The sequence below is a fragment of the Pangasianodon hypophthalmus genome, chromosome 27 (assembly GCF_027358585.1).
Source record: "Pangasianodon hypophthalmus isolate fPanHyp1 chromosome 27, fPanHyp1.pri, whole genome shotgun sequence".
Taxonomy (NCBI): domain Eukaryota; kingdom Metazoa; phylum Chordata; class Actinopteri; order Siluriformes; family Pangasiidae; genus Pangasianodon; species Pangasianodon hypophthalmus.
Genome location: NC_069736.1, coordinates 16,048,150 through 16,073,865, shown reverse-complemented (window position 1 = coordinate 16,073,865; position 25,716 = coordinate 16,048,150). Strand labels below are relative to the sequence as shown.

The 25,716-nt window shown below is 39.7% G+C and overlaps 2 protein-coding genes across 3 annotated transcripts in view; one reads left to right on the top strand and one right to left on the bottom strand.

The window, feature by feature from the left end:
* pld2 (phospholipase D2) overlaps positions 1-25,716 on the bottom strand; it is a 40,904-nt gene that overhangs the window by 4,154 nt on the left and 11,034 nt on the right. For both annotated transcript variants that reach the window (XM_034300573.2, XM_034300574.2), the window contains exons 2-24: positions 23,244-23,358; positions 17,425-17,552; positions 16,885-17,027; positions 16,554-16,647; positions 15,920-15,985; positions 15,668-15,726; positions 15,445-15,579; positions 14,933-15,043; positions 13,765-13,908; positions 10,362-10,445; positions 9,771-9,849; positions 9,514-9,624; positions 9,112-9,309; positions 8,850-9,009; positions 8,412-8,530; positions 8,205-8,318; positions 6,927-7,031; positions 5,678-5,757; positions 5,451-5,564; positions 5,244-5,293; positions 5,027-5,161; positions 4,338-4,491; positions 53-170 (exon numbers count right to left, since the gene is read on the bottom strand). In XM_034300573.2, coding sequence (XP_034156464.2) covers positions 53-170; positions 4,338-4,491; positions 5,027-5,161; positions 5,244-5,293; positions 5,451-5,564; positions 5,678-5,757; positions 6,927-7,031; positions 8,205-8,318; positions 8,412-8,530; positions 8,850-9,009; positions 9,112-9,309; positions 9,514-9,624; positions 9,771-9,849; positions 10,362-10,445; positions 13,765-13,908; positions 14,933-15,043; positions 15,445-15,579; positions 15,668-15,726; positions 15,920-15,985; positions 16,554-16,647; positions 16,885-17,027; positions 17,425-17,552; positions 23,244-23,346 — 2,604 coding nt within the window. In that variant the 5' untranslated portion in view covers positions 23,347-23,358. The remainder of the gene's footprint in view (positions 1-52; positions 171-4,337; positions 4,492-5,026; positions 5,162-5,243; positions 5,294-5,450; positions 5,565-5,677; positions 5,758-6,926; positions 7,032-8,204; positions 8,319-8,411; positions 8,531-8,849; positions 9,010-9,111; positions 9,310-9,513; positions 9,625-9,770; positions 9,850-10,361; positions 10,446-13,764; positions 13,909-14,932; positions 15,044-15,444; positions 15,580-15,667; positions 15,727-15,919; positions 15,986-16,553; positions 16,648-16,884; positions 17,028-17,424; positions 17,553-23,243; positions 23,359-25,716) is intronic.
* Positions 17,580-21,917, top strand: LOC117596229 (uncharacterized). Its single transcript, XM_034300575.2, has 2 exons — positions 17,580-19,216; positions 19,698-21,917. The coding sequence occupies exon 2, from the start codon at positions 20,493-20,495 to the stop codon at positions 21,216-21,218; it is 726 nt and encodes a 241-aa protein (XP_034156466.1). The 5' UTR covers positions 17,580-19,216; positions 19,698-20,492; the 3' UTR covers positions 21,219-21,917.

Genomic DNA, 25,716 nt, shown 5'->3' with positions numbered 1-25,716 from the left:
CTTTCACACTGATCACATCGTTTTTGAGGCTGCACTCGAGCCTCATACTCACTGTTTCATAGATGGAAGCATTTGATTGAGCGATCTTATTCCACACCTCGGTGAAGAAATGATCACTGATTGGATCGTCGATATCGATGGAGGGGTCAGATTCAGCTCCCAGCAGGACCCTGAGAGAGAGAGGGAGAGAGAGAGAGATACAGAGAGACAGAATAAAAGAAAGACAGTAACAGAGCGAGAGAAAAAAAACAGAGAGCAAGAGAGAGGAGAGAGAGAGCGAAGGACAGAAACGGAGTGAGAGAAAAACAGAGAGCAAGAGATGAGACAGAGAAAGAGAGAAACAGAAACAGAGCGAGAGAGTAAAGCAGAGTGAGACAAACACCAAAAGAGGAAAAAGAGAGAGAGAGATATAAAAAGTCAGAGAGAAAAACAGAGATACAGAGACACAAACACCAAATGAGAGAAGAGAGAGAGAGTGAGAGAAACAGAGAAAAAGAGAGAGAGGGAATCAGAACAACAAGTGAGAGACAGAAAGAGCAAGATACAGAGAAAGAGAGACAGGGAGACAGAGAGAGAAAGAGAATGAAAGAGAGAGAGATACAAAGAGAAGGAAACAGAGAGAAAGAGAGAGAGAAAGACAGAAACAGTGAAAAAGAGCAAAAGACAAAGAGAAGGAAAGAGAGGGAGATAAAGAGAGGGCAAAAAACAGATTTAGGAATCACGGAAAGAGAAAAAAGACAGAAAGGAGGAGACAGAGAGAAAAACAGACAGACAGACAAACAGGGAGAACAAGAGAGAATCAGGAAAAAAACAAGGGGGAGACAGACAAAGATGAAAAGAGAGAGAAACAGAAAGGCAGAGACAGAAAAAGAGAAAAGCAGTGTAGCAGGGAGAAACAGAGGCAGACAGGCAGACAGACAGAGAGAAAAGAGAGAGAAGCAGAAACACAGAGAAACAGAGTGAGAGAGAGAGAGAGAGAGAGAGAGAGAGAGAGAGAAAGAGAGAAGAAAATATAAACTGAGAGAACATGCTCATATGTAAGAGGATGTGTTTAAATGTGTAACTCTCTACATCTCTCTGATCCTTCATTTCCTGACTCATTTATCCATATCCTGATTTTCCGGTTGTTTCCGCCGACTAGAAACTACTCTAAGAAGCTGCAGGTTTTCCAGAGTGTGTGGAAGCCCTGCAGGAGTGAAATACGGTTAGCACAACCACACTGCTCAATCCGGCGGCCATGTTTACTACAGAACAGGAAAGGAGGAAGCACACAGGAAGCTCTGATGTAGTCAGCTGATGTGCATATTAAACAGGATAGTGATCGGATATGAACGTGACACACGCGACTGCAGGCGTAAAATAGATACAAGATATGTGAAAGTGTGTCTGTGGCTCTTCTGCAAGCCTTCCAAGTGGAGTGTGTAGCAGAAAATGGATCAACACAACACAACATCCGGACAAAACTGATTCCAGAATTCAACAGTGGAAGAAAAATGTAATGTTGAAATCTCCTCAGGTGTGTGTGTGTGTGTGTGTGTGAATAAACTCATTCCTGTGCCTCACAGAGTAACAAAAACCTCCCACACAGCAAACAGTACAGTACAGTACACACACACACACACACACACACACACACACACACAGAGCTCAGCAACACTGCATGGACTAAAGAGAACAGCTTCACATCTCCACCAAAGCGCACACACACACACACACACACACACACACACACACACACACACACAGAGTTCAGCATGAGATATAACTCGAAATGAAGCTCCTCTTGCTATGGTACCCCACACACACACACACACACACACACACACACACACACACTCACACTCGGAAGGTCACCTCCCAAACCCAGCTGCGATCTCTCGTCATGCTGAGGAAGGTGCTGCAGAAATGCACCGTTTCCCCTAGCAACGGAGAGCTGGCAGTACAGAACACAGCGTGCCAACCACAAATTACTCCACACACACACACACACACACACACACACACACACACGCACACACACACGCACACACACACGCACACACACACACACACAAAGTGAGAGAGAGAAGAGGAAGTAAGAAAGATGGTAGATGAGGCATGGAACACGTATTCTCTCTCTGTGTCTCTCTCACACACACACACACACACACACAGAGCAAGAAAGCAGCTACAATGAGGGGAGATGAGCTACGGAAGCTACACACACACACACACACACACACACAGCAAAGCTACAAGGAAGGTACATTAGCTATGGAAGCTACACACATGCACACACACATACACACACATGCACAAAGCAAAGCTACAAGGAAGGTACATTAGCTATGGAAGCCACACACATACATGCACACATGCACACGCATACACACACACACATGCACAGAGCAAAGCTACAAGGAAGGAACAGTAGTTATGGAAGCCACCCACTCACACACACACACACACACACACACACACACACACACACACACACACACACACACGCAATAAAGCTATTGGTTCTATTGAGATTTGTTAATCTGCAGGTTTACCTACAGCATTTTCTTTGCTAACCAATATTCATGCATTTTCCGGAACTTTCCCTCCTTTTCTATAGACCCACTCTGTGAGGTGAGGACTGATGATGCTGCAAGTGTGTCCTAAATGTTTCTACACTGCACTACGTAGTCACAAACCTCGTGCAAAATCCATCATGCACGTGGTCTTAATGTTCAGAGTAGTTCTTGTGAACTACTCTGATGACTAATCGGGGGGTGTGTGTGTGTGTGTGTGTGTATGTATGCACGTACTACAGAAGAGAATTTCCCGTTGTTGATTATTTTCCTATAACACCACACCCCAAACTGTTTTATCCTTTCTACAGCACATATAGAAAGCAGCTTTGTATCTGAGCAGATAAAATCGTCAGGGAGAACAAATGTGATGTTATGAATACAACATCAACGGGGATGCCTCCACCGCCAACAAGTCTAGTCCTTCTTGTTACTTAATTTGTATGCCAGAGCTACCCTTAAAACTTCAAACAGGAAGGAAGCTATTGAAGAAACACTATTTCAGAGATTTGACCTTGCTGTGACCCTGTTTGGATCAATTCGAAAATCTATTCAGTTCATCTGGGTACAGTGATAACTCCACATAAATCCTACCAACATTCAACTACTCAACTTTCACCTGAGATATTGCACTAATGGAAACCTTAAGGACGCATGGATGGATGGATGGATGGATGGATTGATGGATGGAATGACCCGAAAACAGAATGCCTCCACTACCTAGCGGTCTTAAACAAATGAAGCAGCAGAATTTACAGGGCTGTAGCTTAGTAGCACTGTAGTCAAGACTGCCATTGTCAAGTCCAAGACCATGATTGGCCAGGAGAGGTTCAAGACTGAGTCTTAAGTGGATTGAGGCCATGTTAAGACCGAGACTGAAAAAAACATCAAATCTTTTGAGACCACGCCTTCATTTTAACTTTGCTTCATTTGTGCGCTGGGCTCCTGAGTGGCTAAAAAACTGCGATTGATCAAACAACAACAACAACAACAACAACAACAACAACGGCTATAATTACATGCACATCAATATTCCGATATTATTCGAAATTTTCAATATTCTGATTAGTACTGAGTCATGCAAACGCCACAATCTGATTCCCAAAATTCCCGTGGAATGTGCCTGTTTTAATCGGAAATTTGTTGCACGTAAACACCTTATTCAGAAAATCCACTGAAAGGAGATGCGCACACTCAGTCTGCAAGCAATTGTGGGTGCTAACAGATGCTTAGCTGTAGGCTAGGTATTTAAGAACGGCAACTCAGGAATACTTACAACAACCATGTATACATGAATATTCCGATGCCTGTGTGCATATAAACATCATATTCGGAATATAGATCTTAAACGGAATTTGATGTGCACGTAAACGTAGCCAATGACAAAAATATTTCATACAATGGATCTGTTCAGTGTATATTGTACCTCAGCCTCGCTTCAATCGATCGCCTCTAAGCCCTGTGAATCCCTTACTGTGAAACAGCTGTCACTCAAACCAGCAGCAGAACACTGTGTGTGTGTGTGTGTGTGTGTGTGTGTGTGTGTGTGTGTGTGTGTGTGTGTGTGAGAGAGAGTGTGTGAGACAAGTAAGAAGGGTACTGAGATAGAAACTTCCACACACACTCGTTGTGAGTATCTCCCAGGGCCTTGGTTGGATATACTTCTATCTTTTTCACATGCTTTCTGCGCTGCGAGTGTCAAGGCAAGGCCTGAAGCTAAATTGTATTACAGATTACAAAGCACACACACACACACACACACACACACACACACACACACACCTGAAGCACTCCTTGCGCAGAGCGAGCGCGAGAGGCCCAGCTTCGTACTCCTCTCCGTTCATTCGGGACGGAACCCTCTCCTCGTCCTCCACCAGCACAGCCAGCTCGCTGTCCCGACATCCCATCATGCTCCTGTCGTTGATGTTGGCTGAACCTGACAAATGAAAAAAAAAAATTCTTTACTCTGATTGGAACAAATGGTGTGGCTTGATTTTCTACAACAGCAATCCTGAAAGAAGTTCAAATCACAGGTTTATTTTAACGTGCGTGTTCTAATACGTTATCGTTTCCATAGTAACAGCTCATTCACGGAGACATGGATGACTTTATTTAGTAAAGAAAACAAATAACTGTTGACGTTTTCAGTGAGGAGAAGTTTATTTAACTTTTTTTGGAAGGAGTCTCCAGTGTCAGCACTTTGTAACTTTCTGATAACAGGAACTAACTAGCTTTGTGAATGTTCCACGACATTAAGTATAACTATAAATGGATAAAACGTATGATGCTTCGTTGTTTAATTAATATGGAAATTGTAATCATTGGCAAATTGCTCTGGTATAAGAGGAATAAAATTGGAAAATCCCAAATTTCCAGGATTGACCACAAGATGGCGACAAAACTAGTGTTTTTCGTTAGTGTAGGTAGTAAAGCAGAAGGAGTTTAAGGACTGTCGTGGTGAAAGGTCTCACCGATGATGTAGCGGCGGTCGTCAGCGATCAGCGCCTTGCTGTGGATGTAGATGAGCTCAGTCATGGGCGTGTGGCCGAGCTCAGCGCGCGTGCGCACGCCACACAGAGAGATGTACTGCGTCCATTCGTCCTGCACTGGAGAGCCAGAAGGAACAGTCGTCATGACGATCGCAATGAGCAACACTGATTGGCTGAGATTAGGAGAACATACACTTACTCTGTTCCTTGAGTCGGGATAGAATGGAGTTCTTTCCACGATTGATTGTCCTAAAAAAAACAAAAAAAAACAACAACAACATAAAACTTCTATCTGTCACCACCATCGTGATGGTGATGAAAGAATGACATGACATTATGAAAGTAAAAAAGGACAACAAAGAAAACAACAGAAAGAAAGAAAGAAAGAGAAAGAAAGACAGTGTACCTGTAGGTAAAGTGCAGTATAGCCTGGATGGCGTTGCCTCCTCCCTCACTGATGTCTCCCTCGAATCCAGGCAGGAGAGGAATCAACACAAACACCCTGTATTTTTGTTTCTCACTATACACACACACACACACACACGCACGTTTATTTTGGCCCCAAACACACAGAAAAAAAGATGAGTGAAAAGCCAATGAACAAAGCCTACATGCCCGCCCACACACACACACCTGTGTGCACGCAGGATCCTCTTGACGATAGCGTTTCCTATGGTGTTGTGTGTCTCAGCACAGCTAATGAAGAACTGATTCTGAAGAGAACAGAAGTAACACAGTCATAATATAGTCATAACACTGTCACACCATCAAGACTCGTATCTGTATGTCAGTCCCAGTGAAGGAGGCCTGGCTTCTGTAAGTCCATTCCAGTAAAGGGGGCGTGGCTTCTGTACATCATTCTCAGTGAAGGAGACGTGGCTTTTGTACATCAGTCCCAGTGAAGGAGGCGTGACTTCTGTAAGTCAGTCCCAGTGAAGCGGGCGTGGCTTCTGTACATCAGTCTCAGTGAAGGAGACGTGGCTTTTGTATGTCAGTCCCAGTGAAGGAGGTGTGGCCTCTGTATGTCAGTCTTAGTGAGGGAGGCGTGGCTTCTGTACATCAGTCCCAGTGAAGGAGACGTGACTTCTGTAAGTCAGTCCCAGTGAAGGAGGCGTGGCTTCTGTACATCAGTCCCAGTGAAGGAGACGTGACTTCTGTAAGTCAGTCCCAGTGAAGGGGGCGTGGCTTCTGTACATCCGTCTCAGTGAAGGAGACGTGGCTTTTGTACATCAGTCCCAGTGAAGGAGGTGTGGCCTCTGTATGTCAGTCTTAGTGAAGGAGGCGTAGCTTCTGTACATCAGTCCTAGTGAAGGGGCGTGTCTACTTTACATCAGTCCCAGTGAAGGAGGCGTGGCCTCTGTTCTTGGTTCTGGTTCTCTGAGCGGAACACACGTCTCTCAGCTGGAACACGTCTATGAATGTTCCTGTTTTTATCTGACCCTGTGTCTGACAGGCTTTAAGACCCCGTGGTAGAGGACTGCCAGCATCATTCCCTCATTATGTTGCTGAATGCAGTCACATGACAGGTAGAGCCCTACATACAGCTCTGTATGTGTGTGTGTCTATGTGATACTAGTATTTTTATTGCACTTAGACTCTAAAAATGTATGCATACATACACTATACTGTATACAGAGTGCAAAGGTTTGCATTCCCTATAGTTTCTGGGTAGAAAGAAGAGAAAAGGAAAGATTTCCATAAAGTTAAAAATGAAATGTGGGTGTATCCAACAAGGATCTACAACATCACAGAAGAAATAGTTGGGAAAGGACCAAAAGAAAAAAGACAAAGAGACTGCCTAAGAGTATGCAAACTTTCGCAATGCTTTGGCTTGCTTTTGTGGATGTGAAAGTGTGTGTGTGTGTGTGTGTGTGTGTTTTACCTCTATGTAAATGTAGTGCTGGCTGTTCTCAATGACGTCTATGTAAGCCGTTTGGATGGAACATTCACATATCCCGGCTGACCAGCGGTCCGCCGAGCGAAGCACCTGGAGATGGGGAATAAGAGAAAAAAAAAAAAGAAAAGAGAGACAATTAAATGAAAAAAAGAGAGAAGGGTGAAAAAAGTTCTTGCCAACTTTGACTAAATTCTTTGCAAAGGTCTATGATTTTAATTAATTTATCAAATTATTTTTCTCAGCCAAGTCTTTAAATATAACTGCAAATGTAAGCAACTCTAAGTGTATTAAAAAAAAAATAAAAATTTAAGAAGAAGAAGAGGAAAGACAGAAAGAAAGAAAATCCTTGTTCTTATTGGCTGAAAGTTTATTTCTCAGTCCCCCCTGTTCTAGCTATTATCCAGGTCATATGAGAAAATCATATCACAATACATGAAGACATGTCTGTGATATATAATATACAGCACAATTTAACCAACAAACTAATTTTATTTTTAGTTATGTTTTGTTTGTATTATTTATTGTTAGTTTTATTACTTCTATGTTCTAAATTATTTAAAGCTGAAAAGGAAAAACTGAAAAATGGAAAGCTAACCTTTTACAATTTTGAACAGTCAATAAGAAATTTGATCTAACCAGCTGCTTTCAGTTTGTAACTGATATTAAAATATTTTTAAAATATTACAAAATGATATCCCAATCCCCTCAATATCTAGGAAAAGCGTTTTGTGAAATATTTTATCATCATATTAATATTATATCATCTTGTTGCCCAGCTTTACTGATCAACTGAAAGAGTTTTTTTTTTAATTTAATAATAATTTTAATAATATTAAATAATGAGAGTGTGTGTGTGTGTATGTGAGTGAGAGAGAGAGAGAGTAAGAGAGAGAGTGTGTGTGTGTGTGTGTGTATGTGAGTGAGTGAGAGAGAGAGAGAGAGAGAGAGTGTGTGTGTGTGTGTGTGTGTGTGTGTATGTGAGTGAGTGAGAGAGAGAGTGTGTGTGTGTGTGTGTATGTGTATGTGAGTGAGTGAGTGAGAGAGAGAGAGAGAGAGAGAGAGTGTGTGTGTGTGTGTGTGTGTGTGTATGTGAGTGAGTGAGAGAGAGAGAGAGAGAGAGAGAGAGAGAGAGAGAGTGTGTGTGTGTGTGTGTGTGTGTGTGTGTGTGTGTGAGTGAGAGAGAGAGAGAGAGAGAGAGAGAGAGAGAGAGTGTGTGTGTGTGTGTGTGTGTGTGTGTGTGTGTGTGTGTGTGTGTGTGTATACCTGTACAGACGCTTTGGCTGTTCCAGGCACGATGAAGGGAAGCTCGTTGGCAGTAGTGTGACTCTTGGGCAGCAGGTACGGGTAAAACTTGGCTTTATACTTTATCTTAAAGTTCTGAAAAACAGCAGCACACAGACACACACAGTGTTCAGTCATTTAACCCTAGTGCATATGTAATACTAGGCTTCATTAAGCTTGACCTCTGACCTTGCTGAAGTTCCAGCGCTGGATAAAGTGGCGTGCCAGGTCCCTGGCTGCCTTCCCATGAACCACCGCTCCGAGGTCGCGCCACGGGATACGAGGCACGTGCGTCCGGTCCACGTTATCTGAGTGAGGAAATACAAAGCGTGTTTAAGTGATTTTATAAAATTGCTTATTGTAATAATCTTTTGCATATTTGTATTAAATGAACAATAGTGCAGGCTAATGCTATAAAACAGAACATTTCTGAGTGGAAACTAGTACCACTACGATGTTCATGCTGGTGTAACTTAGCATGTATACTCCAGTGTCAATACTCCAGTGTCAATACGTCAGTGTCAATACTAGTGAAACACCAGTACGCATGCTAGTCTAAGCTCAGCGTATACACTACTGCACACACTCCTGCATGCATGCTAGCACAACTCCAGTAGTTCTTGGTACCTTGGAAAGGCTGGTCCAGCTGTGTCCAGTCCTTCTTGATGAAGTTGCTATAGTCTTTTCCCAACCATAACAGTGTGTTACTGCTCAAATCCACCTCATCATACCCTTTTCCAGCTGGTCTACCAGCTAGAGGTACATTAACTGCATCCTCCCCTTCAGTCTGATAGATTGAGAGAGAGAGAGAGAGTTGCATGATACATATAGAGCCATATACGATAATCCATGATATATTAAATGTTTCTTAATTACTAGTCATAACCACCTCGGGAACTGGACATGCGCTGTGATTGGCTGTTTGCGATTCCATGACGTCAAACAACCTGTAGTTACTGTCGTCCCATCTCCCGAAGGCAAGGTCCAGCCCGCCTACGAAGGCCACTGATTGGTCGATGGCCACCATCTTTTCATGGTGGGCCCACAGGAAGACGACGGAGGCCACGTGATCGGGATGACGCATCACCTAGGCAACGGCAAGATGAACACGCTGAGAAATTAAGCATCACTACAAATAAATAAACAAGAGTGGCTCGTTATTAGAGAGGCGACATATAACACACAGTCAGTGCTGACACAAATAAACTATAGTCCTAAGTTTGGCTTTTTGGCTTTAGTCATGCTGTCGAGTGTAGTGTATAGTGTTGTGTGTTTTGTGTAGGGTTCACACCTTGATATTTGGGTGCAGGCCCATCAGGGTTCTCTTACTGTAGCCGCTGTTAATGCCCAGAGCCAACTCTACCTCTTTATACAACAGCACACACACCTTCACACCTTGTTCCTGAAAACACCACAGAGAGGGTGACACATACACACACATACACACACATACACACACATACACACACATACACACACATACACACACACACAGGGAAGGAAGAATGTTCTTATTTGCATGTTGAAAAGCAAATTTCTGCTGCTTACTGCTTTGCGCTTGAGGATCTGATCCAGACGCCAGTACGTCCCTTTCGCAGGACGCTTGAGGTAAACTTCGGGACTTAACCTGAGAGAAAACAGAGAGAGGAAGAACACAAAGCAGCAATTAATGCCCTGATGCACAGACCACAAAGCTCACGACGGAGAGTCAGACCTCACTGCTCAGGAATTTAATCCAATTAAAAACTGGACGAAAAAAAAAAAAAAAAAAAAAAAAAACGAAAGCTGTGAAGATAATGTAAGGAGTCTAGTATAAATCATTATAAGTGGAATGAACTAGACTCATAAATTTAATAGAAGGAGCCCAAAATACACAGAAAACCTAAGCTATCAGCAGATTCAGGATGTCTACACTTTCTAACATTAAGAATAAGCCAGTTGCCTGGTGATTTACACTGGCATTTAATTAAATACAGATATTTTCCAGGTCTGACAGAGTAATTAGGATCAGTATTGTAGCATAGGTTTTCAGCCCTGAACTATAGCAACAATAATAGAACAAAAACTAAACTAGACCCTATTAACACGGGTCTAAAGTGCCTCTGCGTGTATATTACGTGTAAGTGTGCGCGTACTGACCACCAGTCAGTGATGAAGATCTCCTCCTTCGCCTTCTCCAGTGCGTCTGCCAGGTCTGAGAAATATCCACTCCCATTCACATACCTGTCAATCAATCCATCCATCAATCACTCACTCCATCATTAATAACAATACGCAATACAGCATACGTGATGATATACCCACACAGATACTAATACATACGGAAGGATGTAAATAAAAATGCTAGGAAGTTGGCAAGCATGCAAATATCCACCAATATAGTTATATGGAGATATGTATAGAAGTATATATTTAGGTATACACTAATATACTTGTAAGTATTTAAGTATGCAAGCAGCTATAGAAGTATATACTTAGTTATGTACATATATACATGGAAGTATGTAAGCATGCAAGTATGTATATAAAAAAAAAAAAACTTAGGTATGTAATTATATATTTGTAAGTATGCAAGTATGCAAGTATCTATAAAGTATATTTAGTTAATTATATACTTATAAGTATGCAAGTATCTATAAAAGTACATACAAGTATATAATTACATAACTAAGTAAGTATGTAAGTACACAAGTAGCTATAAAAGTGTATACTTAGTTACGTACTTATATACCTCTAAGAATGTAAGTATGCAAGGAGCTATAAAAGTATATACCTATATTTGTACTTATATACTTCTAAGTAAATAAGCATGCAAGTGTATAAAAGTATAAATATGTATATGTATAAACATATTTACTTAGTTATATAGTTGTGTACTTATAAGTATGTACTGTGCAAGTATGTATATAAGTGTATACTTTGTTATATCATGAATATTCATGTGTGCAAGTATGCTAATAAGAATAAAAGTATATACTTTGGTATAGGGTTAGTATACTTTGGTAAGTAAATGTGAAGTTTTCTTAAGTGTCAGTATGTGTAGTAGTAGTACTGGTTTAATGGATATTAATGCATATTTTGCAAGGTTAAGGTGACACTAAGAGTCCTCTTCCTCTGTCTTTGTCGTCCCCTGTATTTTTCCTGTCTTATCTGTCAGCCATTTTGTGAAATTATGTAAACCGGACGTATAAGTGTGTGCTTAAATCCTGCTACAGTGGACTTATTGAATAACTTATTTGTGTGCAAATAAATGTCCTGTTTCTTAGGCCAAAACAGAAAATTACATTTAAAATATATCTGGGTTGCAAATACTTTATTATTTATTTGTTTGAAGACGCACTGAAGACGCACTGCTTGAATAAATGTATCAGTACAAAAGGAACAAGAAGTAAGACGTAAGGAAATGCAGTGGTCGTCCAAAATTTATGAAGGATTTACAAGAACCCTTTTTTTGACCACAGAAGCTACTGTTATATTTAGCTCAGGGCTCTGAGGTGGCCATTTTGGCCATTCCAGTTTCCCAGCATACATCATTCCACTGATTTTTCACCAGATTCCTTACATCTTTGGCTAAAAAAAAGTGCTGCCAGACCAAGACTGTCACAATCTGTCACTGTGCTTCACAGAGGCTTGCAGAATGGCGGCAGTGTTTTTCTGACAAACTGCTGCCTTTGTGAACAAAAGAGATCTCAAATCTAGCGCCAGAACTGTTTTTCCACCGATTGTCACTAAATGCTTTATCATCTTCTGCGCCGCCTTTCTGTAGAAAGCGCTTTCTTGGCAGCAACACTGAGGTTGCTTTGAAGCCAGATGACTGCTACGTACTGAGCCAGAGCTGAAAATGCAACGGACCATTAAATCCTATTCATCAGATGCCAGCTTTCTGGTATTCAGCATTCTTGAAAACTTCAAAAGACTAACGTCGTGAAAATTCAGAAGGAGCAGTTATAGCTTTCTTTTTAAAAAAAATAATAAAAAAATTTAAAATTTTTTTAATTTCACCGTTAAAAAAATTAGCCATTATATTTTCAAAAATATTTTCAGCCAAACCTTTTCACCGTTCTTCTATCCACTTCACGTGATATTAATACCTTTGTGGAAAATGCAAGAAATACTTCCTCTAATACAAATAAACACTTACTTATCTGGATTAAAAGCTTACGACGACTCCTGCACAGTACTCTACTTTCGTAATTATAAGTATGCAAGTATCCAAGTAATGGGTATATGCATGTGTTTGAGTGTGCATTAGAATGCAAGTATACATAAATATAATTAAGTATGTAGCTACGACTAAATAAGAAACTACGCAGCTATGCAAGAATCTGAGTGTGTTAAGTACATAAGTATGCAAGTACAGATTCAAGCATAATTATGTAAGCTACCTTCATACATTCTGCCAGTCAAAAGTTTGTACACCATTGTTAACAGAAGATCTTCAATTTTACTATATTCCTCCATTTTACTAATAACATAGCCATTACCACTATGGAAAAAATAAAAAAATATATTAATGTAGGTAAATAGTGGCCAAGAAAAGAAAATATATTTTAAATTATATTTGTAAGTTATAATAAATACTTATATCTCTTGATGAAGCTTAGCACATACTTGGCAGGAAGAGATTCGAACCCTAAGCCTTTATCAAAAAGTGTTTATATATTAATAAAAATTGTTGGTGTACATTCTTTGGGTTGTCAAATTTTCCAGGTTAGTTTCTCTCTGGATTACACAACTATAAATAGTTAAATATAAACATAAATAAATATAACTAATCATATACGTATTAGAAACTAATCCTATACGCACATATACCTGTATGTATATGCTTACAGTACACTTATACTATAATGAATTGTGCACTATTTTAAAAACTACAATTATAATTCGGAGTCTACACTCACATACTTATACAGTACTGTGCAAAAGTCTTAGGCACATGCAAAGAAACGCTGTAGAGTAAAGATGCCTTCAAAAATAATGAAATTAAATGTTTCTACATTAAAAAAATACTATAAAGAGCATTAAACAGTAATAATGAAACAAAGTCAATATTTAGTGAGACGATCCTTCGCTTTAAAAAAAAAAAAAACAGTCGTCTCAGGTGCAGTGTGTGCAGCTTTATAAGGAAATGAGCTGGAAGTGTTGCCTTGCAGAAGCAGCCACAGTTCTTCTGGAGACTTCGACTGTTGACTTGCTTCTTATTTCTGCAGCGAAACCCAACAGCCTTCATTATGCTTTTTTTTGCCTGAAAAGTGTCTCTTATGTAATCTGCTGCTTTCTCCCCTGACATACAAACATTTTTCTGTGAATGTAATTTTGTGCTGGAAAATTAATGTTCGGAATCTAAAATGCTTTTGTACTGAATCAATAATGTAGAAGTAAGAAAATAAAAATCTATAACAAAGTTTGTACTAAAAAAAATTAAACAAATAGGGTGCCAAGACTTTTGCTCAGTACTGTACATGTATGTATGCAAGGATGCATGTATGTGTGTGTCTGTCTATGTGTATAATAAAAGGAGCAGGCTAAGGACACACACCATTTGGTGAAGGAGTCGGGTCTGGGCGGGGCGAAGCCATCAAAGCGGTGAGTCTGGAGGAAATCGCAACGTTCAGACAGACGCCGTATCTCATGACTCCACCATTGAGCCTGCCTGTAGCTGTTGCACTTAATGATCAGCTTTCTGTAACCACACACACACACACACACACACACACACACAAACACAAACACACACAAACCATTCTTTATAACTGTGATTGCTACACTTTGTAATTTCAATGTCATATGCGAGATTCTGTCAAAGAACCAAAATAATGTGGCTGGGAGCGTGAAAAAACGAAACATTATACTTTTTATCCGTTTGTAATTGTGAAACGTCCATAAAACAAGTTAGTTTGAGTCATCACTCAACAGTCATTCTCTTACCAGACTCACTATTCTCCTGTCTCCTATTCTCCTGAAAAATCTAGCTTGTTTCTGCGAAACCACAAAATTCCTCCTCCTCCGTCTTAAAGATTCCCGTAGCAGAAAAAGTACAAAGCGCTTAATTATATAACTTAATAAACGCAATGCTTAAAAACAGCTATTTCATCCAGACACATACTGAAAAAATTTTAAATGTCTAATGTAAAATGTTTATGTGCCTCTCATCACTCTCTATTAGTAAAAATCTTGTTTCGGAATATCTGTTTAAATAATACAGTTCATTTTTTTCCCTATAAAACAATTCCGTTTAGTTTTTCACTTGAAGTTTGTTGGTTGCTATATCACATTAACAGTGATATTAAAAATACCTGACATGATTTATCTTGGGTTCATTTTTTACATCGCAAAAACTTTGCACTTTGTCTATCCAGCAGATGTTGACTCAGATATGTGGAATTTGTAATAAAGCCAGATACAATTTTTAGAAATTGAATTCATTTCAATCACTTCTAGTGGATTTTTGCACCATATTTCCACTTCCACTTTTTTTTTCACGTGCAAAGCTCTTACATGTGACACCGACCCTAAGGAAATGAATAATTCACGAATGTAACCATATACACTCCAATATTCTGTCTCAACCCTCGTAGCACTCTGAGGTAAGGGACGTTTGTTAAGGTAAGAGTGGCTACTCAGGCTTGTGAGCAATTGCTGATTGAATAAAATATTTACTTGAGCACATTCAAGTGTTGGCACTGATCTGTCATTTTACACCACACCTGCTGACGTTCTCGATGCACACCCCGTGTTTCGTGTCCGTGTAGCTGCGGTCCACCAGAACTTTCAGCTCGGGATCGAAGAGCAGCACGAAGGACACCACACCTGGATCTCTGCATTCAGAACGAACCCATCGTTAATAAACAGTTAATTAGCTGAATTATAGAAAATGGGGAAATTAAGGAAAGGTCTATTAAAGCATTAAAGTTATTGAATTATACCATCATCAGTGTTCAGCCTTTTACACAGAGACTGCACCGTGAGCAAAGATGAAAGCAGCGGAGACTTTTACTGATGGAGAACGAGAGAGAGAGAGAGAGAGAGAGAGAGAGAGAGAGAGAGAAAAAGAGAAAAATGCTACAAGTGTGAAAGAGGTGTGAATATGATTACGACAAAGAAAGAGAGTAGGGAACATACACTAATATAGGTGCATAATGGAAAAGAAAGGAGAAAAGTACAGTGTGTGTGTGAGTGTGTGTGTGTGAGAGAGAGAGAGAGAGAGAGATAGAGAGACCTGGACATGTAGAGCAGAAATGAGTCTTTGACCACAAGCCAGCGCTGCGACCAGCGGAAGCAGAACTGATGGTGGCCGAAGCAGTTGAGGCCCTGGATCCGGTGACCTCCTGACCTCTTCGAAATAAATCCCTCACTGTGAGAGAGATTTGAGAAAACTTAGAAATCAGCCTGTTGCTTATTTACAGACACCCCGCAATACACAAACACACACAGATACTCACAGTCCCTTGGGTCCAAGATCTTTGATAAAGGACAGAGGGCTGATGCTGAGGAACTCCAGCTGAGAGCACAAGTAAGCAAATGTTTACTAAAATCATTTTGCACTGTGTGTGTGTGTGTGTGTGTGTGTGTGTGTGTGTGTAGGTTACTAATAATTAGCGAAAAAAAAGTGTGAAGAGATGCATGCATGCTTTAGTGGCTAAACATGTTATACAAGTGTGTGTGTGTGTGTGTGTGTGTGTGTGTGTGTATACCATGCCACTGTAGTTCTTGCAGAAGTTGTTCTCCAGAAGGCTGTTCAGGTACTCTTCCAGGTATTTCTGTAGCACGCACACACACACACACACACACACACACACACAATTGTAAACCAGTTAACGCATTTCAAGCAACTCGACAAAGTCAACAGATTTTAGCCTAATAATCTGATTATTCAGTGCATGTATACAGTTAAATTAATACAATAATACAATACTAATACAATACTAGGCCAAAACGGACTAAAAATTCATGCCAGATTTACGAAAGTTAAATAGAACAGCCGACTTTCTGCGTACTCACGTATGTATGTTGATAAACGCTAATCAGCCGTAAACAACTAGGCGTATTCATCTCAAATAAATAAATATAAGTAAGTAAATATCTCAGTAACCCTTTGTTAACTCGCTGATCAATCGAGGTTCACATTAGCAAGTCTCCTTATATGGAACTTCACACATACTGGATGTTCATAAACACCACATTTACGAATAAATTTATTTATATCCACCCTCAGAGTGTAGACGATTACGGACCTTTAAATATAATCATATAAAAATCATTAATATTATAATTCTGATATAATTAGTAATTTAGTAATACAGTAATACACAATAAGTGTGTGTGTACCGGTTTGCTGGATGTCCTGCCCATTCTCTCAGTGCCGTGCAGAGAGGGCATCTCCTCAGTCATGCTCTCCAGCTGCTGCCTCTGAATGGCAAACCTGACACACACACACACACACACACACACACACACACACACACAAACAAACAAACATTACAATATGATAAACATGATTCTTAAAGCTACAAAGCCTCATTAAACACGTTGTCCATTGATTCATCCAAAATACTGAGATTTTTAGGGCTGACATACACAAGCCTAATTTTGAGCAAGTATCCGAGTGTGTGTGTGTGTGTGTGTGTGTGTGTGTGTGTGTGTGTGTGTGTGTGCTCACCTCCCGAGTGGGAGGAACTGCAGCATCATCTTGTGCTTGTACAGGTCTCTGTGCAGGTCATGAAAATGCTTATACTTCCTCTTAATAGTCCAGGTGAATTCACCATGAGTCAGACGCACTGTATACAGAGAACAAACACGCACCTGCACATACACACACACAGCAGAGTACACACAAAAACACAACACAACACATTTTTTGCAAAATCACATTACACATCATACAGAACTGTGCAAACGTCTAGGCATACTAGAGATGTTTATGTCCACTACATCACTGTGTCACTATGACTACAAAAGTAGTTAACAACAATAAACAACTAAATTAATCACACGTTGCCCTTTTAAATGGCATCAGCTCTCTTAGGAACAATATCATAGTGTTTTATAAGAAAACTGGCTGGTAAATAAACTGCCTCATCAATTCCGGAGACTTTAACTGTCTCACATGCTTCTGACTCTTCAGGTCATACCTGACAATTCTTTGAAAATGTAATGTTCTGAGAAAATATATAATAACTTGCTCTTTTTCCACACACACCTTGGAGCGAGTGGTATATCTCTCAGTGTTCTCCACTCTGCAGGTGATGGGCGTGTTATGAAGCAGCGGAGACACGCCCCTTTCCTTTAGATCGTTCAGGTAATGCACCACGAAAAACTCACGTTCTTCTAAAGAAGAAAAACACACACATACAGTTCTTAAATGTTCTGCAGGACAATGTTTGAGGAGCTGGACACAGAACTCATCCCATTACAGATTGATTTTAAAGGTTATTTGTACAAAATTTTAAATTTCCCGTTCTCCAACACGACTCCACACAAGTGGAGAAAGATGTGTGACTGGGAAAGATGATTTTTTAAAACAATAAAGTCCTTTCAGATGAATTCAATAAAACGTGTAGAAAGTGTGGTCAAAGTGTGTGAAACGTACAAGTTTAAAAACAATGGTTTACTGGTTTGGATTGGGGGCGATTCCAATTTACATATTCATAACGTCGCCTGGTCTTTTCAATCTTTGGCTGTCCGATTTCGGCAAGTCTGTGCCCACTGTATCCTCAGAATCCTAACCTTGTGCGGTCATTGGCTGAGGTTGGTGGAAATAGTGGTTATTGAAGGTTATTGTAACCTTCCTGTCAGCTTGAACCAGTCTGGCCATTCTCCTCTAACCTCTCTCATCTACAAGGCAGAACTGTCACCCACTGCATGTTCTGTTTTGCCTCAGAAATACTCTATTCCGAAACCAGCTCATTTGGCACCAACAACCTTAAAAAAACTTAAAAATAACAACAAGAAAAAATCGTTTTGTTATATGGAATTCTGCTCCATGCCACATCCTGTATAACATGGGTTTCATGGTAAATATGCATCCTGGGAAAATTGCAGTCGAAACTTGGGTGTGAAGACTCTGACGCTTTGGTGTGTAGCTGGCCTTCACTTGCCCTGGCACTATGTTTTATAGATACTGCTAAACCAGTTTGTTCTAAGAGCACAGGCCAAGGCCACTGTTCTGGCCTTGCCTCCCATTTCTCATACCTCCCATATCTCATCCTCACCATTTGAAGAACGCATGATACCACTTTGCTGTTATGTCTCATGGACAGTAAATTCTTTTCTGGGTCCAAAGAATCACTGTACAAATTCTGTTGTTCCTCACAAGAACAAATAAAATGAGAAATGTTTACAGTGTGACTCAGCCACAATGGAAAGTATTGCTTCTGCACTCTATCAGCTTACTGATCTATTTCGGTCTGCTCTGAATCAAGGAAATATATAATGTGTTCAAGCTGGGGTGTTACTGCAGAGACATTCACTGTTCTGCACTGGGCACTCTCTCCAGCTGTAACAGTCACATCAATACTCTGCTAACTCATTTGCCTCGACTTACGAGTCTTCTAGGGAGGGAAAACAATTGTATTTTTCTACCATATTGTGCATGTACTCTCACTACACATGACTGAATAAAGAAATTAGCCTCAAATCTGGTGAAGCGGTTCTTACTGAACCGAACAATTTACCGCAAAAGGACCATTGGGGGAAGTTCGTGTAGAGGGCATTGTTGGAGGAAGAAGGGTCAGAGTCAGAATGCATCCCGCTGTCTCTGGCAAATTTCAGTAATATGCAGCACAGCCTTCGAATATTCCTCCACCCTCAAAACTCAAACAAAATTTACTCGACCTATAATACAGTTGTTTATGCTTAAGGAGGAGTCAGACTTCCACCTCATACTAAAAAAAAAAGTCCTGCTCCATCAGCTATTTTCAATCCAGTGGAGAGTCTCTTAACTCGAGCTTAACTTAGAAAGACACATCAGGAAGGAAAACTTGATAAATTGGGTAAGTGTTAAAAACTGATTCTTTAAATTTGAGATTATTGCTCGTTTTCTTTTTTTTTTTTCTGAGAGAGCTTATTGCACGTCATACACAAACAGGAAGACTAGTTTCCTGTAACTGTTGGCACAAGCCTCTAAATCATATTATGTATGTATTAACACATATTATGTACGGTCTTGTTTGATACCATTTGTTCAAAGCTGTCCTTGTGAACATCAAGACTTGTTTATACTTCTGCACTATGGCAATATAAGTGAAATGAGCAACAATGCGAGAGCAATCGGCAGGTTCTTTGAGACCTTTCAAAGCCCGTTTGTGGCACTCCGAGGAAGGAGAAGTATTGTCAATAATTTGCGAAAAGTCTGTAGTTTAGTTAATGTGTTTGGTAAATCTTAAATCCATCAAAAAACAAGAGGAACACACGTTTTTTTTGTTCTTTGTTTTTGTATTAAGACTGATTTTTTTTCATTTTCCTATTCCACAGTCTGAAAGAACTCCAACATGCTTGAACAAGTGATGCCATATAAGCCAAAAAACCTGGCAGAAGACATGATCTTATGTGCTGAATTAAGAGAAAAGGGAAGCAAGGTTACAGCCAAGCGTTTAACTAAAGAAAAGAAGGGCACATATCCCCAAACAGGAACCCCTGCTGACTGCAGCACTTGGTGGATGCAGTTCAAAGAGGGTAAAAAGAAGGACAAAATGGCGATGGTAGTCATGGCTTCTCACTATAACCACGTTGTCAAGCTACTGGACATGTGGCAAAGTGAAGTGTTACAGCTCAAGGCTAAAACAAAGTCTCAAGAAGAAGAGATCAAATTACTGAAGCTGAAACTCCAGCAACGGGACGAAGAAAACACGCGACTAAATTATGAGCTGTCTAACAATTCTAAGAAAGTGTTACAACTCGAGTATAAAACAACGTCTCACAAGGAAGAGATCAAATTACTGAAGCTGAAACTCCAGCAACGGGACGAAGAAAACACGCAACTAAATTATGAGCTGTCTAACAATTCTAAGAAAGTGTTACAACTCGAGTATAAAACAACGTCTCACAAGGAAGAGATTAAATTGCTGACGGTGAAACTCCTGCAGTGGGAAGCAGAAAATGGGCAACTAAACTACGTGATGTCTAAAAATTCTAGCAAAGTGTTACAGCTCAAGTCTAACGCAGACTCTCTAAAGGAAGAGATCACCTCACTAAAGCTGAGAATCCAGGAACAGAACGCAGAAAATGAGCAACTGAAAAACAAGATTGCTAATTACATTCCTTCCACTGATGGCTCCAGCACTTGTGACTTGCAGTGCAACCTGGCAGAGATCACTTCCTGCTCTCCTTAAAGAACTTCCAGACTTGCAGTATGACAACTCCAACTACGAGTTCTGGGCCAAGATAAAGAGCTGGCTCCTCAAAGGAGAAGTGGATCCTAAATGTGTCTTTAAACTTGTAAAAACAAAATGCCCTCTAAAAGCTTGGCAGGCAATAGAAGAGAACTTCGACAACAAAGACCTGACTGAGATGGCCTTTTCGAACCCTGCAACGATGAGCAGACTGTTGGAGAAGCTCTGGAAGTGTGTATCAGAAGCTCTAGGGCCAGGTACCAAACTGTTTGAGCTGTACTACTACCGGAGGCAAGAGGTTGGTGAAACATTCGAAGAGTATTTTCAAGAGAAGTTCAGGCTGTATTGCTCCTACGGGGTGGACAACACAGAGCCGAACAAGAACGACCGACATTTTCTCTGTAACGTCATGGAGAAAGCGGCAAAGAGCTATCAGGCCATAGAGTCGCAGTGCCCCAAAAGCTACACTGATTTGCTGACCAAGGCCATGTTTATTGACAGGATGCTAACGACAGCTGAATTTAACAATGAGTGCTTGAACTGCTGCAGGAAAGGCCACACTAAAGCTCAGTGCAGAAGACCGGGAGGGGACGCAGAGGTCGGGCCTAACCAGTGCTTTACATGTGGGAGGTACGGTCACTGGGCCAGGAACTGCTGGACTTAGTATCAGCAAGTGATCAGGAATGTTGGAAAGGTTAAAAACCAGATCACAAGCATGTCAGCTAGTGCATGTTCCATGTTAAACTACCATTCCTGCAATTTTCTATCCCTTGTTCACTTGAAAATCCACTTAAAAGTTGAGTTTCTGTCACCCTCCATAGCTGTCATATGCCATATACTGTACTCTTGTATAAAGCAACGTTAATATCACCTACATATAACGTTACATTTTCTGCTTTGCTTTGTTAGACAAACTGGTAGGGTTATAAACTGTAATTCATAGAAAAAAAAATCAAGCATTAGGTAACTGACATGCTGTCCACTCTACTTGCCAATGCAACTTAATTATAGACAGTTTCTTGTCTTTCTTTAGTTTCTGAACTGGTTATTTAATTTTATTTTAGGATTATTAAGCCTTTGTATTGTCAGATTTTGGTTTTAGGGTGGAAGCACACTATGACTGCTTTACCAAATGAACAGTTAGTAATTTGTCACACATTTTTAATGGTTTTAATGGTACACTGAAATCTGTATCTGCTCTTGATATGCTGATTACATCTTTTGTCCTTTTATATAAACATTACTTACATTGCAAATTATCCCTAACTACAAAACTACAGGCTATGGAGTAATTTTTTTATGTTGATCTTTGTGTCTCTTGTATATTTAGTGCATTGCATATAAAGACTCTGATTCGAGCTCAGCTTGTTTTCTTTTGTGAACTTATATTCTCTTGGATTCTGCTTCCTTCAACATGTCTGGGTTGATATTTATTATCGATATTTTAGTTCAATCCATATTTCAGATTTATACACTATGTTGCTGTGGATGAATATGGATTCATCATATTAAAAACAATAAAGTATGACTTTGTGTAAAACATACATACACCAACAGAGAAGGAGGTTATATTGAAAGCAAGGTTGCCAGATTGGCTTAATTGTTTCTATTTCTTTCTAATTGACGATAAATGATCTCTAATTGTGGCCAAATTATATCTAAACTGAATTTATAATTACCAGAATGAGCATTTGGTTATAAACCAATGGAATTAAAAAAAAATATATATATGTATATATATATAATATATATATATTGGGTGGCACAATCTGGCAACCATGGTAGAAATGCACACTTTCTACTGGTTATACAGCAAAGCAGATTATGGACTTCTTTAAAAAGAAAAAAAAAAAAAAAGAAATGTTAACCTGCATTATCCAGTGAAGGTTTTTGGAGTAAATATAAACATGTGAACACACGATTAAATATAATGTAATGAGTAATTCAATTTCTAATTGTGTATTTGAATTTCTCCAGTTCATTGTGTGATTTAATTGAACAAATACCCGAACTTTACACACACGACTTTATTTATTCTTTTTTAGATAGGATGCAAGTATGTAAGAAAATCCATTATTTAGGATTTTCTTCTACTATAAATTCACAGAAATCATGTTAAAGCGTGAAACCCAATAACAACGAGGTTAGATACTTAAAATGCTATTTTGGCATAGTTGAGCAACTACTTGTGGCCAGGTTGTGCATGCGCACACGCGCACACACACACACACACAGAGTTTTAAAAAGTGACATGAAATAGAGGGGATGGGTGTTTGTTAAATGGAGGTAATATGAATGCAGCCATCATCACATACACTCAAACAAACACACAGCTGAGTACATACATTATATATATATATGAACTGAAGGGGAAGGGAGGGGGTCATTAATAACACTCATCCAGTTCTGCTAGAACTCTACATTTATTTCAGTCATGTGATCCTTGACATTAGGTGCATATGCTGTGTGCTGACAGAAAATAAAAAATACACAAACGCACACGTGAGAGTTTTTATTAACAGCATGGGGGTGAAGGAATGAAGGATTAGGGCCTGTTTTCCAAAACTAACTGTCATGACTACCTTTCTCTTTAGTGCCTTAATTTCACAACAATCAGCATCGGTTTTCAATCAGCGGAAACAGGTGTGTGTGTGTGTGTGTGTGTGTGTGTGTGTGTGTGTACTCTCACCATTGTTGTTCCTGATGGAGACGAGCTGATCTTCAGTCAGACAAGACCCACAGTCTTCATCGTGAGACCAGTCCTTATTTGTGTTGACCTCCGAGCTGGCCATGATGCTACTGACCTTTACACACACACACACACACACACACACACACACACACACACTTTAGTCTTTAATCTTTCAGTCATAAAGACATATTTTTTGACAGCAAACATAAATTCTCCCCTCTTTGGTTCCTAACAGTGCTTGGCCCCACTGTAAGGGCCCAAGCACTATTGGTGCTCAAAAATATATAATCGATGGTCAAGAAGGCTCACCTGACACATACACCAGTCTCTGTAGACCAGTGCATGTGGTTTTTCCACCACAAAACTCTCAAATGTGCATTTGTCTTTATAACAAGGGGTCCATGCACTGCAGCCCTACTATAATATTGACATTTTAATGGAGATATTAATGCTTTTTTTTCCACCTCCACTATCGCTATCTACATTCATGAACTGATAAAAATTCGATTGTGCAAACTTCCCATTCTTAAAAACCTCAAGTAGGTCTCCTACATTACATTCAAGAGTCTAAATCACTGGTTCAGAATCAATGCCAGAGCAGGGAGGAACACTAACTCATTAATGGTAATGCAATGCCCTTGTTTTAATGACCTTGCTCACCAAAATCTACAAATAATCAGACATGCTTGCTGAGGAAGTTTTGTTTTTAATAAGCTGAGATGTTCGCAGCTTGAACTTTCTACTGTACTTTCTACTTTGACGTTCTACTGTAAAAAACTAGCTGTGAAAAACATCATTGCTCATAGCATTGCTCCACACAATGGACTGACATTTTATTTCAGTTTCAATATTAGTATTTCATTATCTCACCACGCTGACTTCCCCTTATTATTTTCTGTTGTGGAAAACCCCCTCACCATCGTAAGGTCTCTTCCATTCCTTTAGACTACAGTGAAATTAGATATATAAGCCCTGCGAAGATTAAGAGGATTTATAACTAACATGACTGCAGACTTTCCCAGAAGAATTCACAAAGTGGTTTAGAAATGTAAAATGGAGCAATATTTTATATTCGATGTCCTGCATTTAAACAGGATTTTATTTAGCAAGCTGTCCCATCTATATATGATGGATGTCTCCATAATTTATTCTGTAAGCTAGCTAAAAAATAATTACTGCAGATAAGTAGAAAACCAGCTGGTATGCCTGTTAGTTCAAAAGTCAAATAAAAAATAAAAATCCCCACTACACCTTCATACCCTTTGTACAGCGACTTTGTACAGAGATTACGCAAAAACGACTTCGCTTATTGTCATAGTAACAGCTGGCGATGTGCACTTTGGAAAAGGAAAAAAAAAAAAGGAGGGAAGAAAGAACGGAAGGAAGAAAGGAAGGAAGGAAGGAAAGGAGTACAGGGATGGAAGTAAACAGAGGCAAGGAAGTAAAAGGAAGTAAAGGGAAAGAAACAAAGAAAGAAGTAAAGGGAAGTAAAGGGAAATAAAAGAAAGGAAGTAAATAAGGGTAAGAAGATAAGTAAGGTGCTTTTCTAAGATAGAGAATGACATTTAAAGGTGTTCTGGCTAATATTTCTTATTTTTCTTACTATTACAAATTGCATGGAAATATCTGTAGAACAGAAACTAAAACGTTTACCCAACGTGATAGAAGCCACTGTATCACACCTGAGCGAAAAAAATGCTACACTTCCAGTGTCTTGCACAACAGCGGACCACATTTGACCCTGATTTGATCTACACTGATCTGAGAGAGTCAGTTATGACCTTTAACCCTCTGCGCTGTTACATAAATTAAACTTCCATCACCATAGCAGCTTCCTGTCAACACTGATATGACAGGAAGCTGCTGTGGTGAAGGAATTTGAATTTATGTAACAGCGCAGAAGGTTAAAGGTCAAAGAATGCGGTTGGGCGGGTAAACGGCTCAGTGTAGTACCTGCATATTGTGTGTGTACGTTATCATGCGATCTGCTGGAGTTTGCACAGTGAGAGTGAGTTTTTCTTAAGAAGAGTGGCTTGTGGAACAGGGTACAATCCTGTTCCACACGAGGAACGTGAAGAGTCAACAGCTTGAGAAATGTGCTTGCAGTGAATGAAGTTGAGCTGGTGGCTTGAAAGTGCAGAAGTTATACATCTGTTATACAGCTAGAATATATACAAGTCTGTTAAACTTTTTTTTTTTAGGAAAGATGTGTTAATATGTGATAATAATAAATGTTATTTATGTACAGAATAACACCGTTATAGGAAAATAATCAACCACGAAATGGTGTGATGCAGCCTGACAGGAAGTGAAGTCACGCTGACCTGTTGCTATTGAACTGACGACATATTCATCCAATCAACCTGCTGACCAATCAGGTTTGAGAATTCAATAGCACTGTGGTTTTATATGTGTTTCTTGTGTTACAGTGTGCGTTGTGTGTCTGCGTGTGCGTGCGTGTGCGTGTGTG